General features: G+C 32.8%; 1 protein-coding gene across 3 annotated transcripts in view; it reads left to right on the top strand.

The window, feature by feature from the left end:
• Nucleotides 1-26837, top strand: part of LOC118188852 (cellular tumor antigen p53-like) — a 171204-nt gene that overhangs the window by 126495 nt on the left and 17872 nt on the right. For 2 of the 3 annotated variants that reach the window (XM_085816763.1, XM_085816764.1), the window contains exons 11-12: nt 10242-10315; nt 24831-24958. In XM_085816763.1, the coding sequence (XP_085672889.1) occupies nt 10242-10315; nt 24831-24958 (202 nt within the window). Of the gene's footprint in view, nt 1-10241; nt 10316-24830; nt 24959-26837 lie in introns of those variants that run through there. The other variant, XM_085816765.1, reaches the window with a different exon arrangement.

Below are 26837 nucleotides of genomic sequence, written 5' to 3' on the forward strand. Positions count from 1 at the left end.
TATTTGTGATATAAAGCCGAAAGATAAGAAGTAGAATTCGACATACAATTTTGAATGACTAATGACAAAAGTTCTGTGATATTGATTTCAATTAATAAATCATCTACACAAAATCATTAAGATTTCTACTAATTTGGGGTAATTTTTTCCTGTCACAGGACAACTATTTACTAGTCTCCTAGAAGAATAATTGATTACTATTGACAGTATATGTGCAGGATAAATATTATCATCTTCATTCATCTTATCCTTCTTAATGGTCCAAATTGGCCATTCTCTAATGTTTACATCAAAATGTTTTAACTTAATTTGCAGAAGTATAAATTTTTGTATCTGCAAAATCTTTGCATTATCAGAAGAATTTGTTACATTGTCAGTATCAGGTTCTTTATTTATCTTATCTAAAATTGCTTTAACCTTAAAATAATTGTTTAAGTATTGTTCAGTGGACTTACTTTCAATTTCAAATTCCTTTTCTGTCTTATCAGCTATAAGAAGTCACCAATGACTTCTGCTACATCATTTACCTGTAAAAGTGGTAAGAAATAACTCTGTTTAACAACAAAACATAAGTTTACTTGACAACATAGCGGGTTCCAAAAGAATACTATTTACATTCCACTCATTAAAGAAAACACTGCCAATCCATGCTAATTAAATATGGGCAAGAGTGGAGATGTGACATATTAATAGCCAACAGCAATAAGAAAGGATATAAGCAAGTGTGTGATTTCTGTATTTTTGATTATCTCCTTCAGGAAGGTGTATTGTACTCATAATACTTTGATGTACAAGTGTTTGAAATTGCTTTTTAGAGCAATGTTAGATGTATTTCATTATGGAGAGGCCTAATGATACAGCAGGGGGGGGCCCAAGAGCGATGCGCAGTGCAGGGAGAAAGTTAAGCCACATACGCATGACGTCATGTGGGTGACAGCGTTAGTTCTTGGCGTTTGTTTACTTTCGTTGCATTAACAGTTTGATTTGATTTGTGTTGTTAATTTGCTATTATACCTAGGCGGAAGTGGCAAATTGTGCTATAGCGTTGTGTCAGAATTATACACGTTAATACGTTTTTTAGCGGAAAACACTCTTTACAACCAGATAAAATAACTATTTTTTTAATGAAGTTATGTAGTTTTCATACATAACTGTGATGTAATTTTACATTTATTTTTCATTTTAAATCATTTTTTTATCATAATCTTCATTTTGTGTATGAGACTTACATCGTAGTGAGATATTTAAACTCAGTGTCATGTTTACCAATACTGAGTACCTGAATGATTAGTTAATAAATTCGCGTATCCAACTTCATTCACATGTTTTGGTTACTTTCTTTACATCCCAAACGTAATTCTATGTATTGAAGCAGCGTCTGGGTTAAGCTTTGCGAACTAAGTAAACTGATACATGCCTCACCGTGACGAAAGAACAATTTCTCGACCACACTATGATGCAAACATCGAATGAGTGAGTGACATATTTCCTTCAGTGTTATTTAACTGATGCATACAGGTATGTGTGATGTAATTTAATTGATATAACTTACACATGCTTGAACCTGAAGGAAAACAAATCTGTGTATAATGCTACAATACAAATAGCGAAAGAGTAAGTAAGATATTCTGTTCAGTGTTATTTAACTGCTGCATATGTTTTAATTTTGATTCCATATAACTTGTTTTTAATTATAAGAGAAAGAAAAATAATTCAATATTGAACGCATATTTCGAGTATAACAAAAGTATTTTAAGAAACAACCTGATAAAAATACATTAGTAATTAAAAATATTTATGTACAGGCTGAATTGAAATTAAGATGTGGTGGTGTATTTAATTATGGCAAAGCACACTAGGGCTATCTGCGTTGTGATGCCTTCGTGGAGGACTTTCTCAGGAAAACTGGCTCGTATACACGTTACACATGAGGAAAACCACGAAAACACCCATGCAGCCAGCCCGTTCGCGGAATTCGAACCGAACTACCAGCGTTCAGCGACTTTACCGCTCGGCCGCTGGTGGGCCGAAACTAAGATGTAGGGCAAGTTTATTATTATTATTATTGTGCGTATATGTGTAAGAAAATGTATTTTAATTGTTCCATTTTTAATGTATGGAAGGAAGAACAGGATGCCAATATCGAAGATTATTTACTGTAGCAAATAATCACGTCAGGATAAATGTTATATAGAAATCTTGGGAGTGAAGGGATTATAAGAGTACTTTTAGATTATACTGAAAATATACGCACTTCTGCTAAAATCTGAAGTGAATCAGTATGAAGTGCATTTTCACTTTAAAAAGAATGTGATAAGTATACTATTTAAAAGTATAATGACGGATATTAAGACATTTGTAGAATTTTATGGTATTTAAATATGAATTTGTTAAGTCAAATCTCTTTATATATATTTTTGCTTGAGATTAGTAATTTAAACTGAAAATCACGATCATATATTTCTCATGGAATGTCAAAGTTCATTTGTATTAAAAAAAGTGCATGAGCAATGAAAATAAATAGAATAATACTTTTTGATTATGTTTTTGCCATGGTCTTAGCAGTTATGCCATCATGCGTTCTGTTCAACAAGATTTATTTAGTGCAAACAATACTACGAAAATATATTGAAAAATACCTTGTTTTACAATATTTATTTCCCTTAATTAACTTAAATAACGTTTTTCATTTTCTAATGCTTTCCTTTACAAAAAGAATTTAATGTTTACAATTATTTTCAGCATTCGTACGAATTCTGTGCATAAAATAAACATTTTTTTTAACAAAATACTTAATCGGAAAGTATTAACCAGGTATTTCCGGTGTATCTACCACATATAAAATGATCACTTTGCTTTAGTTTACATTTTTTCCATTACCAAAATCATGTAGCAGACGCGTCGGCCGATGCGTCTTGTCTCCCGGGTGACGTCACTACCAGCAACCAATGGCACGCTTTTTCCGTTCCTGGCCTAACCTTAGTATATTAAAGAACCTTGATGATACAGCATTGTTTTTATGTTATACATAAAAGAGGCAATGGTGATAAGCATACTATGATGGTTTAGAGAGATATCCATTTGAATGGAATCATGTATGCACTAATCTCTAATGAAAAAAAAAGTGAATATTAAATAATTCAACAATGAAATTTTGGGCCTATGTGTTTGACTCTATGTAATTTCACAGGGAAATAATTTCCTTGTACATACAGAAACTGAGCTTGGTAGACTGAACTTGGTAAACTGAGCTTGGTAGACTGAACTTGGTAAACTGAGCTTGGTAGACTGAATTATATTATCGGAAGGGGGCTATCATGTGTTTGCCGTAATTATCTGAATATCTTTATTTTAATCCTGCTAATAAGTGTGAAGTTATTTGCAGAGTATTCTTAATTTAGAACTAGAAGAAAATTAGAAATGAATGTCTATTTTCTAGTTTGCCTGTCAGAGTTGCATAACAAATTATTTTTGGGGGTAAAGTTTAAATTGCTACTCCGTGATAACGGTTATTTTTAATCTTATAATTGCAATTTTAACGTTTCTCTCTTTTATACTGCTTGGTTTCATTTTGATTTTCACTCATCTTGTTTTCCTTATAGGTTTACTTTCGATACATACTGACATGAATCGTTTAGTAATTAACTAGGTATCGGCAAATAATGGATTGAGGATTGAATATATGGTTGTGTGCATACTGTAATATCTTAATGAATGTGGGCGCTATTAGAGTATTTCAAGTTGAAAGTCCTCTTGATAGGTTGATGGTCAAGAAAGAGGGTAGGATACATTCACGCTCTTTTTCTGGGATGTTCTTAATGTAAATTTGAATGGAGTTGATCAAATGCACACTGACACCACTGATGCTCAGAGCATTTACCTATGCCAGATACATTTTCATTTGGGCATATTTATTCATAAGGCCATTATGGTAGTTCAAGAAGTCATGTAGACTATTAGGAACACTTCTAGTATGTGCAGTGAAACCTTTCATGATTCTCAACTATTTCTGAGAATGTAAATGAAACTAGTCCTGATAATTGTTATAATATTCATTTATAAATGAATTAAGATGTTCTAGGTTGACATGCTAAAACCACATTTAAACTTAAGTAACAGTACTTCTTCATATTTAAACATAAGTAAAACAGGGTTCGTACGGTCCTTAAAAGTCCTTAATTTTTTCAAAAATGATTTTTGGTCCTTAAAAGTCCTTAATTTTGGCCAAAATGAATAAACGGTCCTTAATTTTGCTCATTTTTGACATTTCTTATCATTTCTAATAATTGCCATTCTAAGTGTGAATTGCGATTTCTCATGAATATGGAATTAAAATTACACAGCTCTTAACCAATCTGTTGGCAGATTTGCGTTGCAAATGATATAAAAAAAAATTAAAAATAATTAGCTACCCGAACGAAAGTATCGGTGTCTGATTGGCTATTCACCCAATCTTTCGAAACAGGTGTTATCCATAAATTTAGGTAGATTGTGACGAAAGCGTGAAGCCGGAAGTTCTTTAAGAGGCGAAAGTAATGATGAAGGTGCTCGAGAAAAAAAAAGGGGGGATTCTGAAAATATTTGCCAAAATTAGAGCAATTCCAACCTGAAACGCCACAACCCTTCCGACGCCAATAGGAACGAGATGCCTGGAAAGTGCATTTTCAATAAACTGTGGCTTCATCAAGCTGACTACAAAGACTGGATATTGATGGATGACAATCCTTATAAAGCTAAATGTGGTCTTTGTCTGAAACAAATTGAAATTTCTAGATTTCAACGCTGAAAATTCACATGAAAATTAAGTTTCGTTTTATCATTTCAATTTGTTTTTACACGGTTTTGCTTAGCTTAATTTCTGCGTTTGTTTCAATTAAGCCATAAATTAATTTTTATCACCTTCTACAGAGTTTATTCTCTTTTGCATATACTATATGTATGGGATATCGAAATTATGAGTTTATTTCTGCAGAGGGCATGTTATCGATTTTGTGGGAAATGTGTTGGCTCCATTTCGATTTTAGGTCGCCAAGGGCAAATTCGGTAACACTAGCCGAGAAAAAGTGAAGTTCGGAAATACATTTTGAAGCTTCAGTAGACAATTAAGTATTTGGTTTAATCCTATGCTGTTGATAGTAATGCATTATTTTTGCTAATGGCGATACAATTATTAGTTGAAAACAACTAACTAATTAAAAATTTTTTAATATTTTTAAAGCTGAAAATAACTAATTGAAACTAATTTTCCTGAATAAACTAGATGCAAAATTAACTTTCATGAATTACTAAAGTTATTGGGTAGAAGTTTAACTGAAAATATACATTCTATATTAAATACAAAATGTTGTATAATGAAGCATTTATGATTTAAAGGGTATCAAAATTTACAAAAGAAAAGAGCTTAATATTTATATGTTTCCTTTATTAAACATTTCTTTCAATATGAGTTGTTTGATTTGTTTTCTCTGATAATACTTTAGACTAATACTATAGACATGTAATTTCTTGTTCAGTTATTAAGTTCCATTGTTCAAGTCCTGTAATTGCTGTGTCGAGAATTCCGAATAACTTGTCAATCAAAATTTTTCTCGTTCAGTAACCTCTCTGTTACTTTCTTCACTATCGGTAGCTGTATTTTCTGGATTTAGAACTATACTATAGATTTCGCCCTCCGTCTATTGATTGATGATTGGGGCATTGTCATCGCAATGAAAAACTTCTGTTTAACTTCCCTAAATTTTGCCGCCTGGTGCGGCCATGCGAGCTCTGGCGCTGGTTCTGGCTTTATGTGAATAACAAATCAGTTGTTCTTAATTCAAATAGCACTAAATATAATCGTTTCTCCTAAGAGTATCATTAACAAAATCTATTTTTAGCATAAGGAAAGAAATTTCTGTTAAATCTCCCCTTGTCAACATTTTAGCGCATTAAACTTAAATCTGTAATCGGATAATACTCTATTATTTGGCGTCGCTGCATGAGTCATCACTCAAGTTGTCATCCATTGATAAACATGCGGTGATAAAAGCAAAATACAATAAATAATGATTCGCGATTTCGGCATCAAGGATATAAAATATTAGTTGGTGTAAAATTAACAAATGTTTCGGTTTGAGATTGTGCCAATCAGATACGCAGCTATGGAGTCAAGTTACTAATCACACAAATTTATGCTAAAATAATTTTTCTTCAATAATGAGATATTTTATTTAGCGCCAAACTGAGATTAAGAATCCGGATTTCCGACATGTTTTTTTATGATGAGGAAAAAAATCTAATGTGCATGCGTAAAGCATACCCCTTCCCTCCAAAAAAGCCCTAGAAAATTGGTTGGTGGTGACTTTGAGGTCCGGATTTTAGATCATTCCAGATATTGGATGTCCGGATCTCGGACTTTTTCTTATCTGGTCACATGGACAAACCTCTGTGGAAAGGGGCTTCTCTGTAAATAAAGCAATTGAAATTGAAAATTTAAGTGACACATCTTACATTTTTCAATGCACAGTATTTGATTACATAAAATTTTCTGGAGGTGTCCTTAATATCGAAATTAATAAAGAAATGAGATCAGCAGCAGCTTCTGCAAGGTCTAAATGTATGCAGTATATTTAGAACAAAAATCTTTAACTAAATTTGAAAATTCAAAGAGGAAAAGAAATTGATTATATGAAGCAGAAGAAAAAATTTCTTCAAAGGGTCATTAAAGGTATTAATGAAAAAGTAGATGCTTTAGCAGATGAAGCTGAGACCAGCAGGAACATTGATTTGTTTATCAAAGAAAATGAACTTAGAAAAATAGTTACAGAAAAGGAAATAGACATAAATAAATTAGATGTTAAAATAGCTGAAAAGATTTCAGATTAAAAAAAAAAAAAAGCACAAATGTTTTGTATCTTTTATTGTACAGTTCTAGTATCTTTCAAAAAAACCAAGGGAAATCAGTTATTTTAATCTGCAAAATATTCTTACATTGTGATTATAATAGTAGTTGACTGTGTTTCAATAAATATCAAATAAGTTAAATAATAATCATGTAAATCTCTATAGTGACCGTTATTAGTGTAAAATACACTTATACATGTTTTTCAAGAATTCTAATTTAATGTTATCTACTTCATAACTTGTAGGGAGTTAGTTTAATTTTCAAAATTGTTTTATGGTAAGTATTAAATTGAATTTAATAATAGTACATAATACACACTTCTGTTAGTTTCTTAAAGTGAAATTACAAGCATGAAGTCGGTTGTATGGATAATTGCTTTATTCTATTCTTTTTTTTTTTTTTTTTTTTTTTTTGTTTTGTTTTGTTTTCTGATAGGTCCTTAATTTTTTCTTTGATTCTTCTTCTTTTTTTTTTTTTTTTTTTTTTTTTTTTTTTTTTTTTTTGTTTTGTTTTGTTTTGTTTGCTGATAGGTCCTTAATTTTTTCTTTGATGGTCCTTAAAAGTCCTTAATTTTCATGTAAGGAAATGTGTACGAACCCTGTAAAAGTAGTACTTATGTTTAAATGTGGTGTTAGCATATGAGTCTAAAACATTTTATTTTGTTCTTAACTTCATTCTAACTGCATATGCTTTTTATTCTCCAATATGTAATATGTGCCCTTTATTCTTGAATACATAATATTCTCTAAAATAATAACTTTCTAATTTGTCCTAGACCGTTAAATATGTAATTAAGGCAATGTCTACTGTAAAAATTTCCAAAGACAAAAACTACTTTAATAATAAATAAATCTAAGAGTTCTGTTAGCAATCCTTACTTAAAGCCGTTTCTACGGAAAGCAGTAAGTAATAATTTCTGAATAATGAATTTAATTTATTTATTTATTCGGTATGATGTTATTTCCCATAAGGTCGTGTTCAGTAATTATGTTCTAAACAGTAATTTTATTATGAAAATAGCAAAATTCATGAGGAAAAACCATGCAGTTTTATGGCTTAGATTTTATATTAAAAGGATATTAATGTTTTCAAATGAAATGTTAGCTGGATGTAAAGGGGAGATAAAAAAATAGCATATTTCTTAAACATTGTATTACTCATTTTTAAGCATATGTTTGCCTTTATGTTATCATGTTTTGGCTTCATAAGAATAGCTGCTGCCTGATATTCCAGCACTATATTTATGTTTGCTTTACTCCACCCTGTTATTTTCAGTATAAATATAATCATTGCTGCTTCCCTTTTGCACAACCAGTCCAACTTTCAGGAAGACCACAATACAATGCTACAAATACAATGCTACAAATCTGAAATGTAAAAACAATAAATGGAACCTTCACTAACAAAAATGTAGCAGGTTTCTTAGAAAAGTATTTTAATAAAATTTGTCATGAAGGCTTGATATATAAATTAACTATGATCAAGCTTCTTGGCAAAATGACCTATCTCCTAAAACGGTACCTGAAATGTCATGCATTTCAAATAAGAACTGGCAGCATGCTTTTAAAAACAGAAATGTATACGTGCATGAGTACTATGACGCTCGGTCTTCAGTCAGGCATCAAACTTATAATTTGGCCTAAGCATCATAGAACACTGGTGTAAATTATGGAAAATTAAACTAAATGCCAAAAAGTATTGTGTAATACTCTTCGGAGATATTGCAAAAATCAGCAAGTCAACCGTAATCTACTTATAGATACAATTGCTCCGAATAACAGACTGAACTAAATGTTTGGGAGTCATCTTGAATAACCAGCTAAACATGTCATGTATGAACTAATCAAAGGAAATGCTGGCTATATGGCAGTATATAACTTAAGAGGATAAAAATAAAAACTTCATATAAGAGTGAAGAGAACTTTTTAAGATTCATATCTATAATATGCTCAAATTCTACAGATTCCAATTTGGGCCATAGTTCCAAGGACTTGCAGAAGAAAATCTGAAACTTCCAAAATAAAGTTCTTTCCATCACCTGTGAAATTTAGGTATCCACAAAGATCTCGACATCCTGCATGCACAAGATGCATGTTAATGAGGATTTTTTAAACAAAGTAATGAACTTGGATTACTCATACATAGCAAGGATGGCTTATTTAGTCCCACAGTAAAGCCATCATTCAAGAGACTTCACATGATTTTACATAATACATCTTATTAGCCCTGTTCAGTTCTCAATAAAATATAAATTAATAATTAAAGACTTTGTATTTCCTTGCAAAGCAAGAAAAGGACTTTACTATATTATCTTACTAATTTACGTAGCTTGTAAATATATTTTCTTCATTTAATACATTTCCTGTATCTTCATAGTTATCCAAGTTTCAGCAATTTTAGTGTTGTTATATCTGCATTCAATCATCCAGTTTGCTTAAATTTGTATAACATGTACTGTCTACTGCTCCTGTGCCATAGTACCCAAGTTATTCATTTTTCATTTCAACCATTTCCACAAAAAAGGTATCCTTCCTATTCTTCTTGCACTTGCTCTCAATAATTCACCGGCGGAACCAACCCTGTTCCTTTGCCATCTTATGGTAATGCAGCTTAGCACTTATTTAGTAAGCATGGCATTCGCCTATGAACAAATCCATCTACAAGTCAAAGACCACAATGGTCAAAAGCTTGAGTGTCATCACAGTCCCCTTTTGCTTCTGAAGAAGAGGAACCTGTGTTTGATCGAAATCAATAAGAGTTTTGTTCAAAATATGTGCCAAAATAATGTTGCTGTTTTGCTTAATTTTGAGTTTTTACATTGGTATGTTTCTCTTCCAGTTTAAATCTTCTGTATAGATTTAACTTGATGCAGTGAGGAGGAGATATTTTTATTTTTAAAAAAGTCCTCTTAAAGGAGCTAAGATTACCTGAAATCACATTATGTCTTCTAACTATTACTTCATTTGTAGTAATAAGCCTGTCACTTTATCTAAATTAATTATAAATCTATATTTGCATACCTGTATTGTTTAAAAGTAATGTGTAGTCTTTTGATCCTCATGCCAGTGTTTGATAAGTAGTAAATAAATTGTGTGTTGGACAATAGAGATTTCAGAGATCTTTCTGTTTACGTGCAGTGCTCTGAGATTGTTTGTTTTCCCAAATAACCTTGTATTTGTTTCTAAGTGAACTTCATAAAAGAATTAGACATAATTGGTATTTGAAATCCAGTTGTTCAACGTTACTTTTCGCTGTTATTTCAGTTAAGGTTTTTTTAACTGCATTTCTTTCATATGGTGCAGTTTTTTAATCTCTTTCATTACTTTGAATCGATGTTTAATAAGTACTTATTATTTAGATACTCGTAGTTCTACTTCCAAACCAAAACCAAAGAAAAGACGAAGTGAAAAGGAGGAACCTTATATTTTAAAGGTGAGCTCTACAATATTTCGTGCTGAAATATAATTAGTAATAATTTAAATTTCTAACATTTGACTCTTTTACATGTGGACTAGTATGCTTAATCAGATTTTATTTACTTCAGGAAATCATGATGATTGCTTGCATTAAAAGCATCAATAGAATTGATATGGAGCAGTGTTTATCTCGCATTTCTTGATAAGATAATATAGGGTTTTAACGAAAGTTTCCCACTGCCGCAAATCTTGTCTGCGCACATGGTTCACATTACTATGTTTTGTCATATTTTGTCAAATGATATTTGGCATTTGAGAGAGCCTTGCTTTGGAACACAGTGTTGTGAAATTTGTAAAACAGCAACAAAAAAAAATTGTTATTAAGTACAAGGTGTCTGAAATGGAACTATCACGCTGCCAGATTAGAACCCTCATTTACTTCCAATTTTGTTGTCAGCTACAGAATGTCACCAAATCATGTGCATGGCTTTAGGTACTAATGTTGCCTCATATGGCACCATCAAGTTTTGGAGCTGAAAGTTCAAAAACGCTGACTTTGACATTCAAGAAGCAGAACACTCTGGCCGACCTACTGATGTTGATGAGGCCTGCCTTCAAGAACTTGTGAAAGATCAGTATGCAACTATTCAAGAGCTTGGTAAGGAGTTAGATGTTAGTACCGTATCCATTAGTCACGCTATGCATCTCATAAACTTGACGTACACGTTCAGTCGCTGGGTGTCGCATGAGCTGACTCAAGCAGATAAGGACAGACGTGTTCAGGCCTGCACTAATCTGCTCGAATATCAACACAAGGACAAAATTCTGGACTGGATTATCATTTGTGATGAAAAGTAGATTTACTTCACCAACACGGGCCAAAAAGTTAGTTGGTTTGCACTCGGTGAGCCCGCCGGCAGCACCGCAAAGTGCAGTTTGACAAACAAAAAGATCATGCTTTGTATCTGGTGGGATTGCCAAGTATTAACCACAAAGTGTATTTGGAAAAAAGTAAAACTCTCAACAAACTCAAGTTGTGCAACGAGATGCTAATCCGCTGCTATCAAGGGAAAATGTCAAACTGAGTTCTGAGGCAAAAAGGTAATGTTCCATTAAGATAATGCAAAACCACGTGTGTCTGCATTGACCGGCTGGACTCTGTATGAATTCGAATAGGATCTTTTTCCACACGCGCCATATAGCCCTGACATCGCTCCATCGGATTTCTACCTTTTATCACACCTGCAGCTACATCTTCCTGGAGCTATCTTTCATTCTCCACAGGATGTCCGAAATGAGGTTGATCTCTTTTTGGACTCGCGGCCACTAAGTTTCTGGGCCAAAAACTTTGAAAAACTACCAAAGCATTGCCAGAAAATCACAGATTTGGGTGGTGGATGCTACTCACACTAAAGCTACTACTTTGTTTTTTTTTTTCCCTAACTTTACTAAGAACATTTTTTTAGTGGAAAACTTTTGTTGCAACCGCTTCTAGTGCATCATTTTTTTCATATTCCATGTAGGAATACAAGCTATCTCAAATTTTTATGTGTAGGTAAGGTGGTGGTTTTCTATCAAAATCCAGTAGATGGTCTTAATCCGTATGGCTATAGAAGTTTAAATATTTTTGATTTTGTACCAATGTTAAATTGAAAAATATTTATAAAATATTTTAACCAAACGTAAAATTTTAAGGATTTGTGTATGTTTTCTACTAAACTATTAAAAAAAGTCACTTTTACTGTGTTAATTTTATTCGAGAATGGGTAATAGAAGTAACTAAAACATTTTCTGAAATGTATAAAGACAGACAGTGCTGGTACAGTTAAAAAAATTGAATAAATTGTTTTCCGAGTAATGTCACATAACATGTGGCATCACTTCATATAGAAAATTGCCTTGTATTAGCTCTTTGTAGCTTTACCTATCAGGTACAAATGAGCAGCTTCATTTATTGTTTAAACTTCGAAAATAACAGCATTCATTAAACATGAGCATTACATCTGAGTTAACTTAAACAGCAGTCAATAATAGAAAGTTTTGACTCCATAAGGAACTGAATATTTGCTTAAAAGTTGATAATTCATTCCAAAAGGCACTGAGAAAAGTAACTTATGCTAAAAAAATATACCTTCACAATTAGACCTAAAAAGAGGATCCCTGTCATGATAATGTAAATTTCACTATAATCAACAAACAATGGAATTTTAAATCCAGATTTAACACCATTCAGTTTTTTTTTTTTTTTTTTTTTTTTTTTCTAAAATTGAAAAAGATGTTGAAAGATTGCAGTTTTCATTTGATATTGAAGTTTGCTAGAATGATTAAAAGAAACAAACTACAAACTTTCAGCATAACTGGGATAAAAAGAGAAATCCAATGTTTAGAAAAAATATGTAGCTGTAAATGTGTAATGTTTAAGAGAAGTTAGTTTCCCTCATTTTCATGCCACTTCCATTTTATTTTATCATAAACATATCCAATAAAATTGCCATTTATCCTGCGTAAAATATGAAACATTGCATAAAAGTTTTTAACTGTACACTGCATGACATTGCCATTTATCAATATAAATGTAGATTATATTTTACTAGCACATATCTTCCTTCCAGTTCGAAATATTCATGTATTGAACAGTCGCATGCATCTTAGCAGGTGGGACTTAATTACATTCATAGATGGAAAGGCATGCTTTATTTGTACAGAAATGTAGCTGATGACATAATAGCAAGTGTTAAAAAATTATGTACATCATATTTATAATATATTTCTGAACTCACATGATGTTTATTGTTTTAAAAATTGTTTTAGTATTATACGAGTTAGGATTCAAAACATCCTCCTTCGAAATAAGACTCTTGTGCAACAACACACTTTTGCCAGCGCCGCTATAGTTTATTGAAGCATGTCTGGAATCCATTTTTGGCCATGTCCTTTAATTCAGCCTGCGATGCACATTTAACTTCATCTAAAGATTCGAATCGACGACCCAGCAAGCGTCTTGCCATTTCAGGAAATGGGAAGAAATTTCAGGGTGTGAGATCAGGTGAGTAAGGAGGATGAGACAAAACAATGTTGTCACGCAACAGCACCCATGACTGCTCAGCCCATATTTTTGGTCTCTTCTTCCGGATTAACTCACGCAAGCGATACAGTAGATTCAATGTAGAGTTCTTTGTTCACAGTGGATAAATTCCAGATGCACAGTGCCCTGGATATCAAAGAATACCTGTAACATTACCTTTCATTTAGAGCCATCTTGGCGGAATTTCTGCTTCCATGGAGATTGGGGTGATTTCCTCTTTGCTGATGTTGTCTTAGTTTGCAGGTCGTACAAAAAAAAAAAAAAAAAACACAATTTCTTGTCTCCAGTAACAATTCTGCCAAGTGGGGAAGGATCTTTGTCAACAGTTGAGATTAAGTCTCCCGCCATTTCCATTCAAATTTCCATTTGGTCTATATTTAACATGTGGGGAACTATGTGTTGACACACCCTATGCATGTTAAGATGCTTAGTCAGTATCGGCTGACATGTGGCCTCTGATATCCTAACTGTTTCTGTTGTTTTTCAAATTGTTTGTTCCATGTTCGTACGGACCACTGCCAACACCTTTTTGATGTTTTCATTGGTGCACGAAATCATGGAACGGCCACAATGTTCATCATCTTTGGCACTTTCCCTGCTTTCTCTGAAACGACAATGCACTCAAAAGCTTGCATTCTTGATAACATTTCACTTCCATACACATGCTGCAGCATTTCGAAAGTCTCCGTAGCACTCTTTGCCAAGCGAACACAAAATTTGATTCTCTGCTCAACTGACACCATTTATTTCCATCGTTGATTACTAAATGCACCTGCCCACAAAAAACGCTGTCGCCGTGAACTTTTGTCCATGTGATTTGGGACATACCACTTTTAGTAAAAGGAAAGAATGTAGTAACACAAAAACGTTCTCATCGTTGAACTACTGTAAAACATTTTTACGTTATTAGTCCGGGAATTTTGAATGCTATAGTGTATTTATGTGCTAGAAAGACTAAATATAAAATTCTGCATTGCAGTTCAGCAGCATCATGCATTCGGTCAGAGTCTGGTGGAACCTATACAGAACAGCTGACTGCTTTTTCATGCAGTTTATGTTGTTTCTGTGATTTTTATGAATTGTTTATGAGGTTGATATAGTATACAGTCAAAAGTCTTTAATCCAGACTCGTCGGGACTTCGGCGATAACGGATTATAGATCATCAATTTAAATCTGGTAAGATGGCATGCAGAAATTATAAAATTAAAAATATGAAACCGTAATTTATGAAATAAAGAGCAATTATGATCTAATGGGTATCAAAATTCACAAAAAAAAAGCTTAATATTTATTTGTTTACTTTATTAAACATTTCTTTCACCGAGCGCATGCATAAAGCATACTAGTCGAAATTAGAAAATTGCAACCAGAAAACTATTTGATGTGTATTTCTGATATTTATAATGACAAGGAATTTGATTTAAATCATATCAAAGACGGAGTACATCGAGATGAAATACTACATTTAGTAAGGAATTATAAGCCGAATAAAATAAAAACATCTGCCCTGAAGATGACATGTGGCCTCTGACAGATCAACTTCCAGTTCATTGGCCACTGCAACGTCCCCCCCCCCTTCGAAATGGTTAGAGAAACAAAGGATATGCCTTTATCCATTTTTTGCAGCAATTCCACTTTTTGTTTGATGGACATTGAAACATGCTTTCGCTTTGTAGATCCTGTGGCAGCTCCAGAATCGTAAATTCTTTTTGACATAATCGAAAGTTCAAGCTTATTTTTATAAAATTGCTCTAACAGTCTGCAAAAAATAATAACCCAGATCCAATTCGAAGATTAAGGAACAACGCAATCTACAACATTAACTGAAATAGATAATTAGATAATTTTAGCTTAGCTTGTACCATCCGTTATACCTTAAACGAATGTGTTTACGCATGCTCAGGAAGTTTGTGGCTTTGAAGTCCGGATTAACCCTTCAGCAAACGCGCATCACTGCTCTACGTTAGTACACGCGCAGGACAAATTTGACCCCAATGTTTGTTTTTCGGAGTTCACTCCCCCAACGTATAAATAAATTAATTTCCTTTGTTTTAAATGAATGTATAAATGACTAATAGCTTTGTGAATTCTGTTAAACCTTTTTTCCAGTTTTAATTCCAGATAATCTTACTTTAAGTTATACAAACATTTCCATACTGGTTACCTAAAGTAAGCCATAAAAATCGAAATTTATACAAAAATTACTAACTTTTATAAGATACATATATGCTTTCTTGTATTAGAAAAATCAGTTTTCATATGTACATATTTTTTAAACATAAATGTTTATTATAAAAAGTGGTTTGATAAAGCACTAGAGGAATATGAAAAGGCTGCATTCTTACTAGCTTTTTTCCTTAAAACTCAATATAATGTCATACAATTATTCATATCAAAGAATAGATTCTAGATATGAATATTAAAAAATATAAGTAACACATAGGTTTTCCGCCCCCCCCCCTTCCTACCTGAGTTTAATTATTCAAATAATCTAGTTTTGAACAATTCTCACATAGTGTGACAACATACTTTTACAAACAATTTCTTAGGGTGAAGGTCTGCTGCATCTTCTATTCCTGCCAACATTTTACTCCAGTTTTGAGTTCTTTCGAGAGAGATAGAATTACAGCCCATTTTAGGACATGCTCTTTTACAAGCTCTAATGCTAAATCTTTGAGAAAAGCTCTTCAGTTCATGTTCACTTGGTGGTTATTTGATCGATGGATAAAGAGAGCATTTATACCTGCAATATTCATTAGTTCTAAAATTACCATTAGAGGCCAGCGGCGGCATTTTCTTGAAACAGACTAAGTTACACATAACTCATGAACAGTATAAACACCTTTTGTAGAGTTGCAAAAAGTTATCATTTCGAGCTTGAGCTGTTCTTTAGACAATGGATCGATTTGATTATCCTCATACATGGATGATAGAACAAGAACTGATTTACTCTTTTTTGGAACATATGAAGTAAGAGTTCTAATAAGTGCAAGTCTAGCCGTCATCTTTCTCTCTGCTCGTAAATTTATGTCATCAAACCTAATACACCTCAACAGGAAGTAGAATCAATTGATAGATATTGTTATTTGAGAAACAGTTGACCACAAATCTTTGCTTTGAGAAGTGCTAGTTTCAGCACTCGCGTAATATATTAGGAAAAACAACGCCTTGAATTTAGCTATGTTTGTTTATTGTGCATCATGTTCTCTAGAGAATATGTTTCTTATTGATGAAATGTAAATGTTTGTTGATTTCACCAAATCTTCCATTATTTCTTCATCAAAAATTTTCAATAAACACTCAGTTGGATTTTTCAAATTTTGTTCAGAATTGGAATCTTCAATTTCGCTATCAGTTTCAATACTAGCTAGAAGAACCTGCAGTCGTTACTGTTCTCGCTCGTATGCACTCATCTCAATGAATATCTCTCTAGAAGTGAAACGTTAGTACACGCACGGGGTAGCTACAATCCCATTGCACATTACTTCTCCGAAAACACAAAATCTCTAGGACTCTGGAAAAATTCCTATGGACGACCCCTTCCTAACCTTGATCTTGAAAGGTACATAATGTACTAGAAAGAAAGGTCACGTACGACCTTACCTTATTTTCTAAGAAAAGACTACATGTGGGGTAGATTTTACCCCAGCGCGTGTGCTGACGGGTTAAAGACTTTTCACTGTATTATATATTATTTGTTGATATACTGAGGAGACTGACCCTGCCTGCGTGGTCACATCACATATGATTGGGGTCATCCCTGATATTAAAATAAGTAATGAAAAAATTTCTATTTTAAAAAAAGATTTTCTCTTAGTAGAACTTGCGAATGAAATATGATTTTCAACATGAGTGCATAATAACAGTGAAGATAAAAGTGAGAGAAATTACAAAATTTATGACAGAGGCAACTAATTCACAAAAATAAGTGATGACACAGTTAGTATAATTGCTTCTGAAGGTAATGCTATTGTCCCCTCTAAAAAAAAAAAAAAAATCTTCAAGCGAAATTGACACTATAGGACTATCGAAAAATATAGGCAGAATTTGAAATGAGATTGTTTTTGCAAGTGTTCCAGAACTGTCCATGCAAAATAAGGCAAGTATGAGATGTATTGTTTGAGGAGAGAAGATGAAATATGTGAAGCAATCTTTTCTTGAAAGAAAATGTCCTTTTAATTAAGGAACTCCCTATTGCTGATAAACGTTTTGGTGCATACAACTCATTTATAGGTCCATTTTCTTGTTTATAATTCTTACTGCACAAGTGGTAGTAGTCAGAGATGAGTTATCATTGAAGACATATTGTTGCCAAATAGTGACAAGCAATAAATAATGTGAACACAATAAAAGACTGCACTTACTACTGGTGAAGGAGTAGTGTAAGAAAAAAACAAGAAATATTTTTTCAATATTTTCCCCTACCTCTATCATTATTATCTGCATTATTATTTGTGCCAAAATAAAAATCCATGCAACATAGGGTTAATGTGTAATTAGATTTAAATAATTAAAAAACTAACATGATACCAATGATTTATACTGTAATATTTTGAATTTCTATAATAAACAAATGTTTAAATTTTCTTTTTGACTTCTGAAAGCAAACTAGGCCCAAATATTAGTCTTCTGTGAATATGAACTAGTTTACCTTGGAACGTCCTTTACAAGTACATACCCTCTCCTTAGACCATGAGTTCTCAATTTATTTCGTGTCTCGTACCATTAAAAATTGTTTCTCACAAGTTATTCCTTAAAAAAAAAAAAGAAGAAGAAGAAGTTGTATAATAAAAAAAATATTGCAAAAATTAACATTTGAAAATTAACAAATCTGAAATCTTTCAAAAAAAATTGATGACATTTTTTCCTGTTTATTACATGAGAGTTTTTTAAATTATGACACTTTGTTACTAATAGCAATTCACATATCTTTGTCAATTTGGCTCAAATTATGCAGTGGGGTTTTTTTTTTTTTTTTTTTTTTTTTTTTTTTTTCTAAGAAATATAGCATAAAAATACAGCTTAAGTGTATTAGAAGAAAAATAACTATATGTAAGTAATATAAAATAAGTATACATGCTGTTTATAAGAGACAAAAGAGAAGCCGGATGCAAACACAGTATTGAATGCATTCAAAATTAATTAGCATGCATAACATTAAAAAATGCAATTAACGTTAACTATATGCATGGCAGATCTGTTTGTTATCGATGTATACACAAGAAGTATGTTTTACACATGTGCTAATATTATGCTTTCAATTTTAAAAAAATTGTATAATTTATTTTAAACAAAAAAAATGAAAATATTAGCCTGCACCCCCATAGAATGCTACCTCGCACCCCAGGTTGGGAATCCTTACCTTAAATACCCTACACATACTTTGTCATAACTAAATAATAGTTTTAGCCACAGTATACTTTACCTGATCCTCTGGATATTTTAAATTAAGCAGCCAACTTAATGAGGCATGTTTGGTGTGCTTTGAGGATTTGCAGCCCTACAGGTAATGATGAAAATGTTCTTCTGCCGTTACAATGGCTAATAGTTCTTTTCTATTGACACAATATTTTCTTTCTCATTTTGAAAGCCTTTAAGATGAGCGATAACACACTCCTGGCCATCAGTTTCTTGTGAGTATATAAAAAAAAATAAAATAAAATAAAATAAAAATAATAACTCTCAATTCTTCGTAGCTAGTCTCCTGTATTGAGAATAAAGTCATATTCATGTTGGGGATAAGTTAACACAGGAATGAAAGTTAAAGCATTCTTCCAAAGCTTTAAATGCTTCTTCACACTCATCAGTCCATGAAAACTTCTATTAGGCAAAAAACCTTTTAACAGATCTTCAGTAATAAATGCAGAGGTCAAGAAAACTAGTTAATTGATAGACATCCTGAGAGCAACTCTGGTCACAAAAGCTTTAATTTTGGAGGGGGGATCTGTGCATACACATTTGGTTAAGATAATATAACCAAGATAACTAAATTTAATCTCTGGTTTACATTTCAAAGGACTGAGCTTTACAGGAGTTCCTATTTTTCTTTTCTGATATTTTCCAAATGCTCTTCAAAGATTGTCCTTCAATGATAATGTCATCCAAATATATAATGCATGCTTCATGTGACAGTCCTTTTAAAATTGTTCCCATTAGACGTTCAAATGTTGCTGGAATATTGAATAGTCCAAAAAGCATTACTGTACTCCTTTACCAGTAGTAAGTGCAGACTTCTCTTGACCTTTAAGATCCACTTTCCACTTCTTTTAGTTGCTAATGGCCACTTTCAAATCCAGAGTGGAAAGCCATTTACCCAATGTCTAAAGTGTTACAGTTCGGGGCAAAAGATAACTGTCTTTCTTTGTAATGTTATTTGTACATCTAGTCAGCGCATAATCACATGAACCCTTTTTCATTCAAACTAAGATAATAGATGCCCAACAACTAGATGAAGGCTCATGAATCTCTCTGAAAAACTTTCTGATTCCTTTTGATTTTACGAAAGGTAGATGGCGAATAAGTTGCTTAACCCGTCAGCACACGCGCTGGGGTAAAATCCACCCCACATGTAGTCTTTTCTTAGAAAATAAGCAAGGTCATACGTGACCTTTCTAGTACTTCGTGTACCTTTCAAGATCAAGGTTAAGAAAGGGTCATCCAGAGGAATTTTTCCCGTGTCCTAGAGATTTTGTGTTTTCGGAGAAGTAATGTGCAATGGGATTGTAGCTACCCCGTGCGTGTACTAACGTTTCACTTCTAGAGAGATATTCATTGAGATGAGTGCATACGAGCGAGAACAGTAACGACTGCAGGTTCTTCTTGCTAGTGTTGATATTGATAGCGAAATTGAAGATTCCGATTCTGAGTGCGATAATATTTTTGAAAGTGCTCATGAAACTGATTCTGACCAGTAATATGATGATTCACATGATTCAGGGAGCATATCTTCTTTGACATCAGATAATTTTTTATGTTTGAAAATATGGGACAATTTAAAGTAAAAAATTACCCTCGAAAAACGTTCGGAGACGGCCAGACAATATAGTGACACATTTACGTGGTGTCAAGAAAAGCTTTTGAAATTTGAAAAATCCAACTGAGTGTTTATTGCAAATTTTTAATGAAGAAATAATGGAAGATTTGGTGAAATCAACAAACATTTACATTTCATCAATAAGAAAAAAATTCTCTAGAGAATGTGATGCACAAGAGACAAATGTAGCTGAATTGAAGACGTTTTTCCTGTTATATTACGCTGGAGTGCTGAGAGCAGCACTTCTCAAAGCAAAGATTTGTGGTCAGCTGACGGAAGCAGAATAACTGTTTTTCAAATAACAATGTCTATCAACTTGTTGAGGTGTATTAGATTTAATGACATAAATTTAGTAGCAGAGCAAAAGATGACGGCTAGACTTGCACTTATCAGAAATGTTTTTCAAATATTTGTTAAAAACATATGAAAAATATATTATCTGAATATTGTACTATATACGAAAAATTAGAACCCTTTCGAGAAAGATGTCAATTCAGACAATATATAAAAATTAAGCTCCCAAAATATGGAATAAAAACTTTTGCTTTGTGCGATTCTCATACATTTTGCACATACAACCTAGAAATTTATGCAGGTCAGCAGCCTGTCAGACTATACAAACAATTAAATGTGGCTTTGGACGTTGTACAAAGACTTATTATTGCATCCATAAGTGGTGCTAAAAGACATATAACTATGGACATTTGGTACATGAGCATTAATTTGGCCAATGAATTATTGAAAAAGCACAGAGTAACATGTTTTGGGACACTTCGAAAAGATAAGCGTGAAATTCCAGAATTTCTGCCAAATAAAACAGACTTCTGTACTCTTCGCGTTTTGGGTTTAGAGGTAAAGAATTAACTCTTACTTCATATGTTCCAAAAAAGAGTAAATCAATTCTTGTTCTATCATCCATGCATGAGGATAATCAAATCGATCCATTGTCTAAAGAGCAGCTCAAGCTCAAAATGATAACTTTTTGCAACTCTACAAAAGGTGATGTTTCTACTGTTGATGAGTTAGGTGGAACTTAGTCTGTTTCAAGTAAATGCCATCGCTGGGCGCTAACGGTATTTTTCGGACTGATGAACATTGCAGGTATAAATGCTTTCATTATTCATCGATCAAATAACGACCAAGTGAATATGAACCAAAGAGCTTTTCTCAAAGATTTAGCATTAGAGCTTGTAAAAGAATATGTCCTAAAAAGGGCTGCAATTCCTCTCATTCTCTCTCTCGAAAGAACTCAAAACTGGAGTAAAAAGGTTGGCAGGAATAGAAGATGTAGCAGACCTTCACCTGAGAAATTGTTTGTAAAAATATGTTGTTGCACTATCTGAGGATTGTTCAAAACGAGATTATTTGAATAATTAAACTCAAGTAGGAGGGGGGCGGAAAACCTATGTGTTATTTATATTTTTTAATGTTCGTATTTAGAATCTATTCTTTGATATGAATAATTGTATGACTTTATATTGAGTTATATTTATACATTCATTTAAAATAAAGAAAATGCATTTATTTATACGTTGATGAGGGAACTCGGAAAAAGAAACATTGGGGTAAAATGTGTCCCGCACGTGCACTAAAGTAGCACAGTGATGTGCATGTGCTGAAGGGTTAATAGATGGAAGACTTCCGGTGTTATGTCATATTCATGCGACTAACATCATTAGATGAAATGGAAAATAGATTTTTAAGTTCCTTTGTTAAATGTCTTTCAGCTTGAATTTCTTTAGCATTTAGTCTCTTGTTTTCAGTCAAATCTTTTAATGTGGCTAAAATGGTCTTCTGATTGATTGAAATTCGCACATTACTGGTCACAGGAACATGAAGCAGTTTCCTTTCCTTTCATGTATCCGTTCATGTCATAAATATGTGTGACCTCTCACATACGTTGGCAACCCTAGCTAGTACATTTTAGTGAAGTCCATTGTAATTCAAAGCCGGTTCAAATATGTATTTTCATTAAGGAGCTCAGTAATTCATACAGGTTGCTTCGTTGGAGTTTCCATTTTGCCGCTGATGATGCATTCTGTTCTGAAATGCTAATAATATTCTCATGAGCAATAATCATATATAACAGCTTTCTTTATTTTCAGCTGCTCCAAACATCAGTATTTCATCATTAGAGGTGAGAATGATTTTTGATGCTTAAGCAAAATCCATATTTCTTTAGAAATCAAGTCCGAGAACCCATGGATCTGATATATCAGCCACATAAACTGTGTACATTTATGCTGAGGATAGAAACTTAATGTGTACATTCACATTTCAGCACACTGACATTTTCTGTCCATTCACAATGGATGGAGTTAAAGATGGATACAGCATGTTTCCATCCATTTTACAGCTGGATCAATGCTAAAAGTAATCATATTAGCACCAATATCTGAAATCATTTTTTTTTTTATCTCCTGCAACACAGAATCTATGATTTCTGCCATAACTGATGATATCTGTTCAGCACCAACAGCTGAGGTTCTGCTTTTATCAATTTCATTTTCTTTGTTTGGGTTTTACTTAGTTGTTAACATATAGAACACGGCCTCTGTAAAGTGTCCTTCACTGCCACATCTCTAAAACTTTAATTTACTGTTGCAGCTTCTTTGAATTTTTAGTTTTACTGCCTGCTGTCTTTTCAGTAGTTTTGTTATCAGTCTTAGCACCTTGTCTTTTGTGTTGATAAAAACCCTTAAAGGTGGAAAGTCTCTTCTGTTGGCTTGCTGTGCAACCTCCGCTTTCTTAGCATAGAAAAGAGCTCTTCTGCCCACTACTTAATATTTTGTATACACTCCATGATGACTTCCCGTCGTAGACCTTTAATTGTAGGGCGTGATAATTAAACTAAGATGTTATTCATAGTAGGATGAGCTGGAATGTTGTTTACAGAATGAAACCATTTGTAAAAATTTATTTTCTAACCTTAGCACTCCTTTCTGAAGTCTGTCCTTCACTGCAGATCTTTGCATACAATCTCTGTCTCTTTCTCAAGTTTCTCTTCTGTGGTAGCTACTTTCTTATTCACACTTTCTAACCATGGCAATACTATTTTTCATTTCAGTAGCATTTACTTGAGTGAAGCTTTTCATTTCAGAGAGGGCTACTGAAGTGCTCTCCTTTATTTCTTCTTCCTTTCTCATCTCAGCAGCATTTTCATCCATAGAGTTCTTCATCTTGTCAACATTCAATTCAGTCAAGATCATAATTTCAGTGGCTTAGCTGCTGCTATCTTCCTGGTTACAGGCATTCACAGAAATATAGAATTTTGGCATCAGTTATTGTGGGCTATGATTTTGGTCATATCTCTTTAACCATTTGACTGCTACGTGGCGTAAAAGCGCTGCATTCATTTGTCTCGAAAACCGCGACGCGCTGTAAGTTTCAGTGTGTCTTTGTTGCTCCGTGGGTGTGAACGCACGTAGTCTGACCTTACACGTACTTTGTAACATAAGTGCATTCTAAAAAAAGTAATTGCGTCGCGGTTTTCGAGATAAATGAACACAGCGCTTTTGCGCCGCGTAGCAGTCAAACGGTTAAATAATTGCTCCAGATGAACAGTAAGAAATTGACAACTTATAGAAATTTGACAATAAATTACTGGTACTAGCTCGAGGAGTATGAGGCTATTAAGCAATTCCTCCTTAGCATTTGAAAAACATCTTCAGTTCCCTAAATCCTTCACAGGGTAAACTCTAAATTGCTTTGAATCACTAAGTCTCACAGCTGATTAACAATTACTTATCTCAGTAATTCGTACAACTCTCGAAATCGTATTCATGTAGTGTAGAATGGACTTCTGGGTGCTTCAGAGGAAATTAGTCTTAGGTCCTCAAAAATATGTTTCCACTAATCTTCTTCAAATTTGGCAAGCTGCTGACTTTACTCCAACTTTACAACAACAAAACAGTATTTTTCCATATCTTGAATTTTACTTGAGCTATTCTTACAGTTTAAGTGTTGTTGCATTCAGAATTGAAAGATCTACAATTCTATATAAGAAATTAATACTTATGTACAAAATGTATGGACACAATTCAGTTATGTATGAAATAAACCCTTAAACTATTATCCCAAAAGCAACAAATAACTAAGTGAAACAATGAACATTATTACAAGAATTCAGTGAATAGGATTTATATATTTACAAATTTTGACAACAATGGATGTAGTTATGAAAAAGTATTAGAATGTGCTAGCTCTTAACATGAACATGTTATGTTGAATTAATATGAATTACTTCACTGAAAATTGTCTATAAATAACTACTATGAAATATTATGTGTCTTGTGAGATTCTTCTAATCTGCATATTTTACAATTCTTATCTATTTTACCCTGTCATTAAACAGGATTGCTGAATGGAATTTCATACTAACCATAATAAGGTTTATGATATTTATATTTTAGGTTTATGATAAAGAATGCTTTGATTTCTTAAAACAGATGAAGAAATATTTTGAAATTGTAAAAGGGATGAAGTATTTTGCAGTTCCAAAGCCACTGACTGAAGCTGAGTACAAAGCTTTTATATTATGGTATGTTTTAGAATATTTTAAGAAATATCCAGTAATGGGGATTTAATTGTCAAAGTTTTGCATATGTGGGAAAATCTGTGCTCATATCATGAGTAAACATGATTATTAACAGTAATAAAATTAAATTATGTATTTACTAATACAAATTATTACTACTTAAAACTCATTGAAGAACACAAATTTGAAATTAGATGCAATTTTTTTATCAATGCTCATCACAGTTTTTATATTAAAAGTGTTGTAGAATATCTGAAAGTGTGTCGTCTATACATAAAACTTGTTCTTAATTGGACTGTCAATTAAGATTTCATTTGGTATACGGAAATCTTTAATTTGAAAATTTGTTTGGGAAGGGGTAGATATTGTGATAAAAATAGGTAAAATGCGAGTTTGTGTTATGAATTCAACTATTTTTTTACTTGCTGTTCATGTGATTTTTAATTAGAAAAAATTGACCAAATATCAAGTAGATGAAATTTGAAAAAATTGTCCTTAACTTTTGTGTTAGCTATGAAGGGGTGCTTTTGTGGGTACATGGATGTGTTTATGATTTGCATATGTGTCTGATCTGTAATGTGAATATAGAGTAGGTGCTGTTTTTCTATAGAAGTATCTTTCCTTGGGCAAATGAAACTCTGGTGCTTTGATATAATTAATCAGCTAATGAATGTATATTATACGGGTGTTAAATTCAGTGTAACCTGAACATAATCGTAAAAATATATTGAAGACTAATGCAAAGAGAAAAAAAATTCCAGATAATATCTTGTCCGTAAATTATATCTGTTTAATCAGTAAATTACAAACAATTTCTGTATTACATCTTGTTCTTAAATAAAATTTCATATTTTCATAGTTTAGAAAGGAGAACAGGCTTTTGCTTTAAAGGTCATTGTGATGACCTTACGGATGAATAAGGCACCATAAGGAAAACGACACAAACATTTATTAAAAATTAACGTTCAAAGAATAATGGTAAAAAAGGGAGCACTACCTCGCTCCTACAGCATAGTTAATCTACCACCTACCTCATCTGAGGCTAACATGCAACTCTTGTCTTTCTCACTTGCTGGGCTCTGCCAGGCAGCTGATTGGCTCACCGCAGCCAGATACATGACCCCCCGGTAAGATTGTGCTACGCCAAAGCGAAGCAGAATCTGAAAACTGAACCAGCAAATACAAACTTAAATTGTATACTTCACATACAATGCTTAATTAATATTTAAATTCTCTCACATTGAAATAAACAATTAAGCACTAAAATGACATATATAAACACTTTTACAAACGTAATACCTATACTTGCCAAGTATCTCATTATATATATTTTTCCTTAACCAAACTAATTCAAAATATATAAACATGTATACATGATGTAATAACATACTTTGAAATAAATGCAATAAACATTCATCTCACAACAGATGAACAGATGGCTTGATACAATACCGGAGTTCTGTAATAAAACATATATGCAATACTATTTCAAAACACACTATTATAATGCAATATTAAATAGAAACCAGTAATTTGATTTTCAAAACAGATGGAAAGTAGCTCTCGTACAATTCCGGAACAAAAGAAAGATAACTAATGCAAAGTTTCAAAACATATTAGTTCATACTTAGTCCACACCTATTTCATTCACCAACTAGTCTTGAAAGACTATCTGCATTTTTCAATTGTGCACCAGGGCAATGAGAAATATGAATATTATAGCGCTGAAGTGCCATTGCCCACCTCTGTAATTTGGCTGAATGTGGTGCCGACTTATACAAATATAATAATGGATTATGGTCTGTGATCAGCTTGATATTCGATCCAAACACCCAACACTCGAACTTTTTTAATGACCACACAATGGCATAAGCCTCGCGTT

This window comes from Stegodyphus dumicola, chromosome 5, assembly GCF_044657685.1.
Source record: "Stegodyphus dumicola isolate Sdum_Otavi_A_Nest chromosome 5, ASM4465768v1".
Taxonomy (NCBI): Eukaryota; Metazoa; Arthropoda; class Arachnida; order Araneae; family Eresidae; genus Stegodyphus; species Stegodyphus dumicola.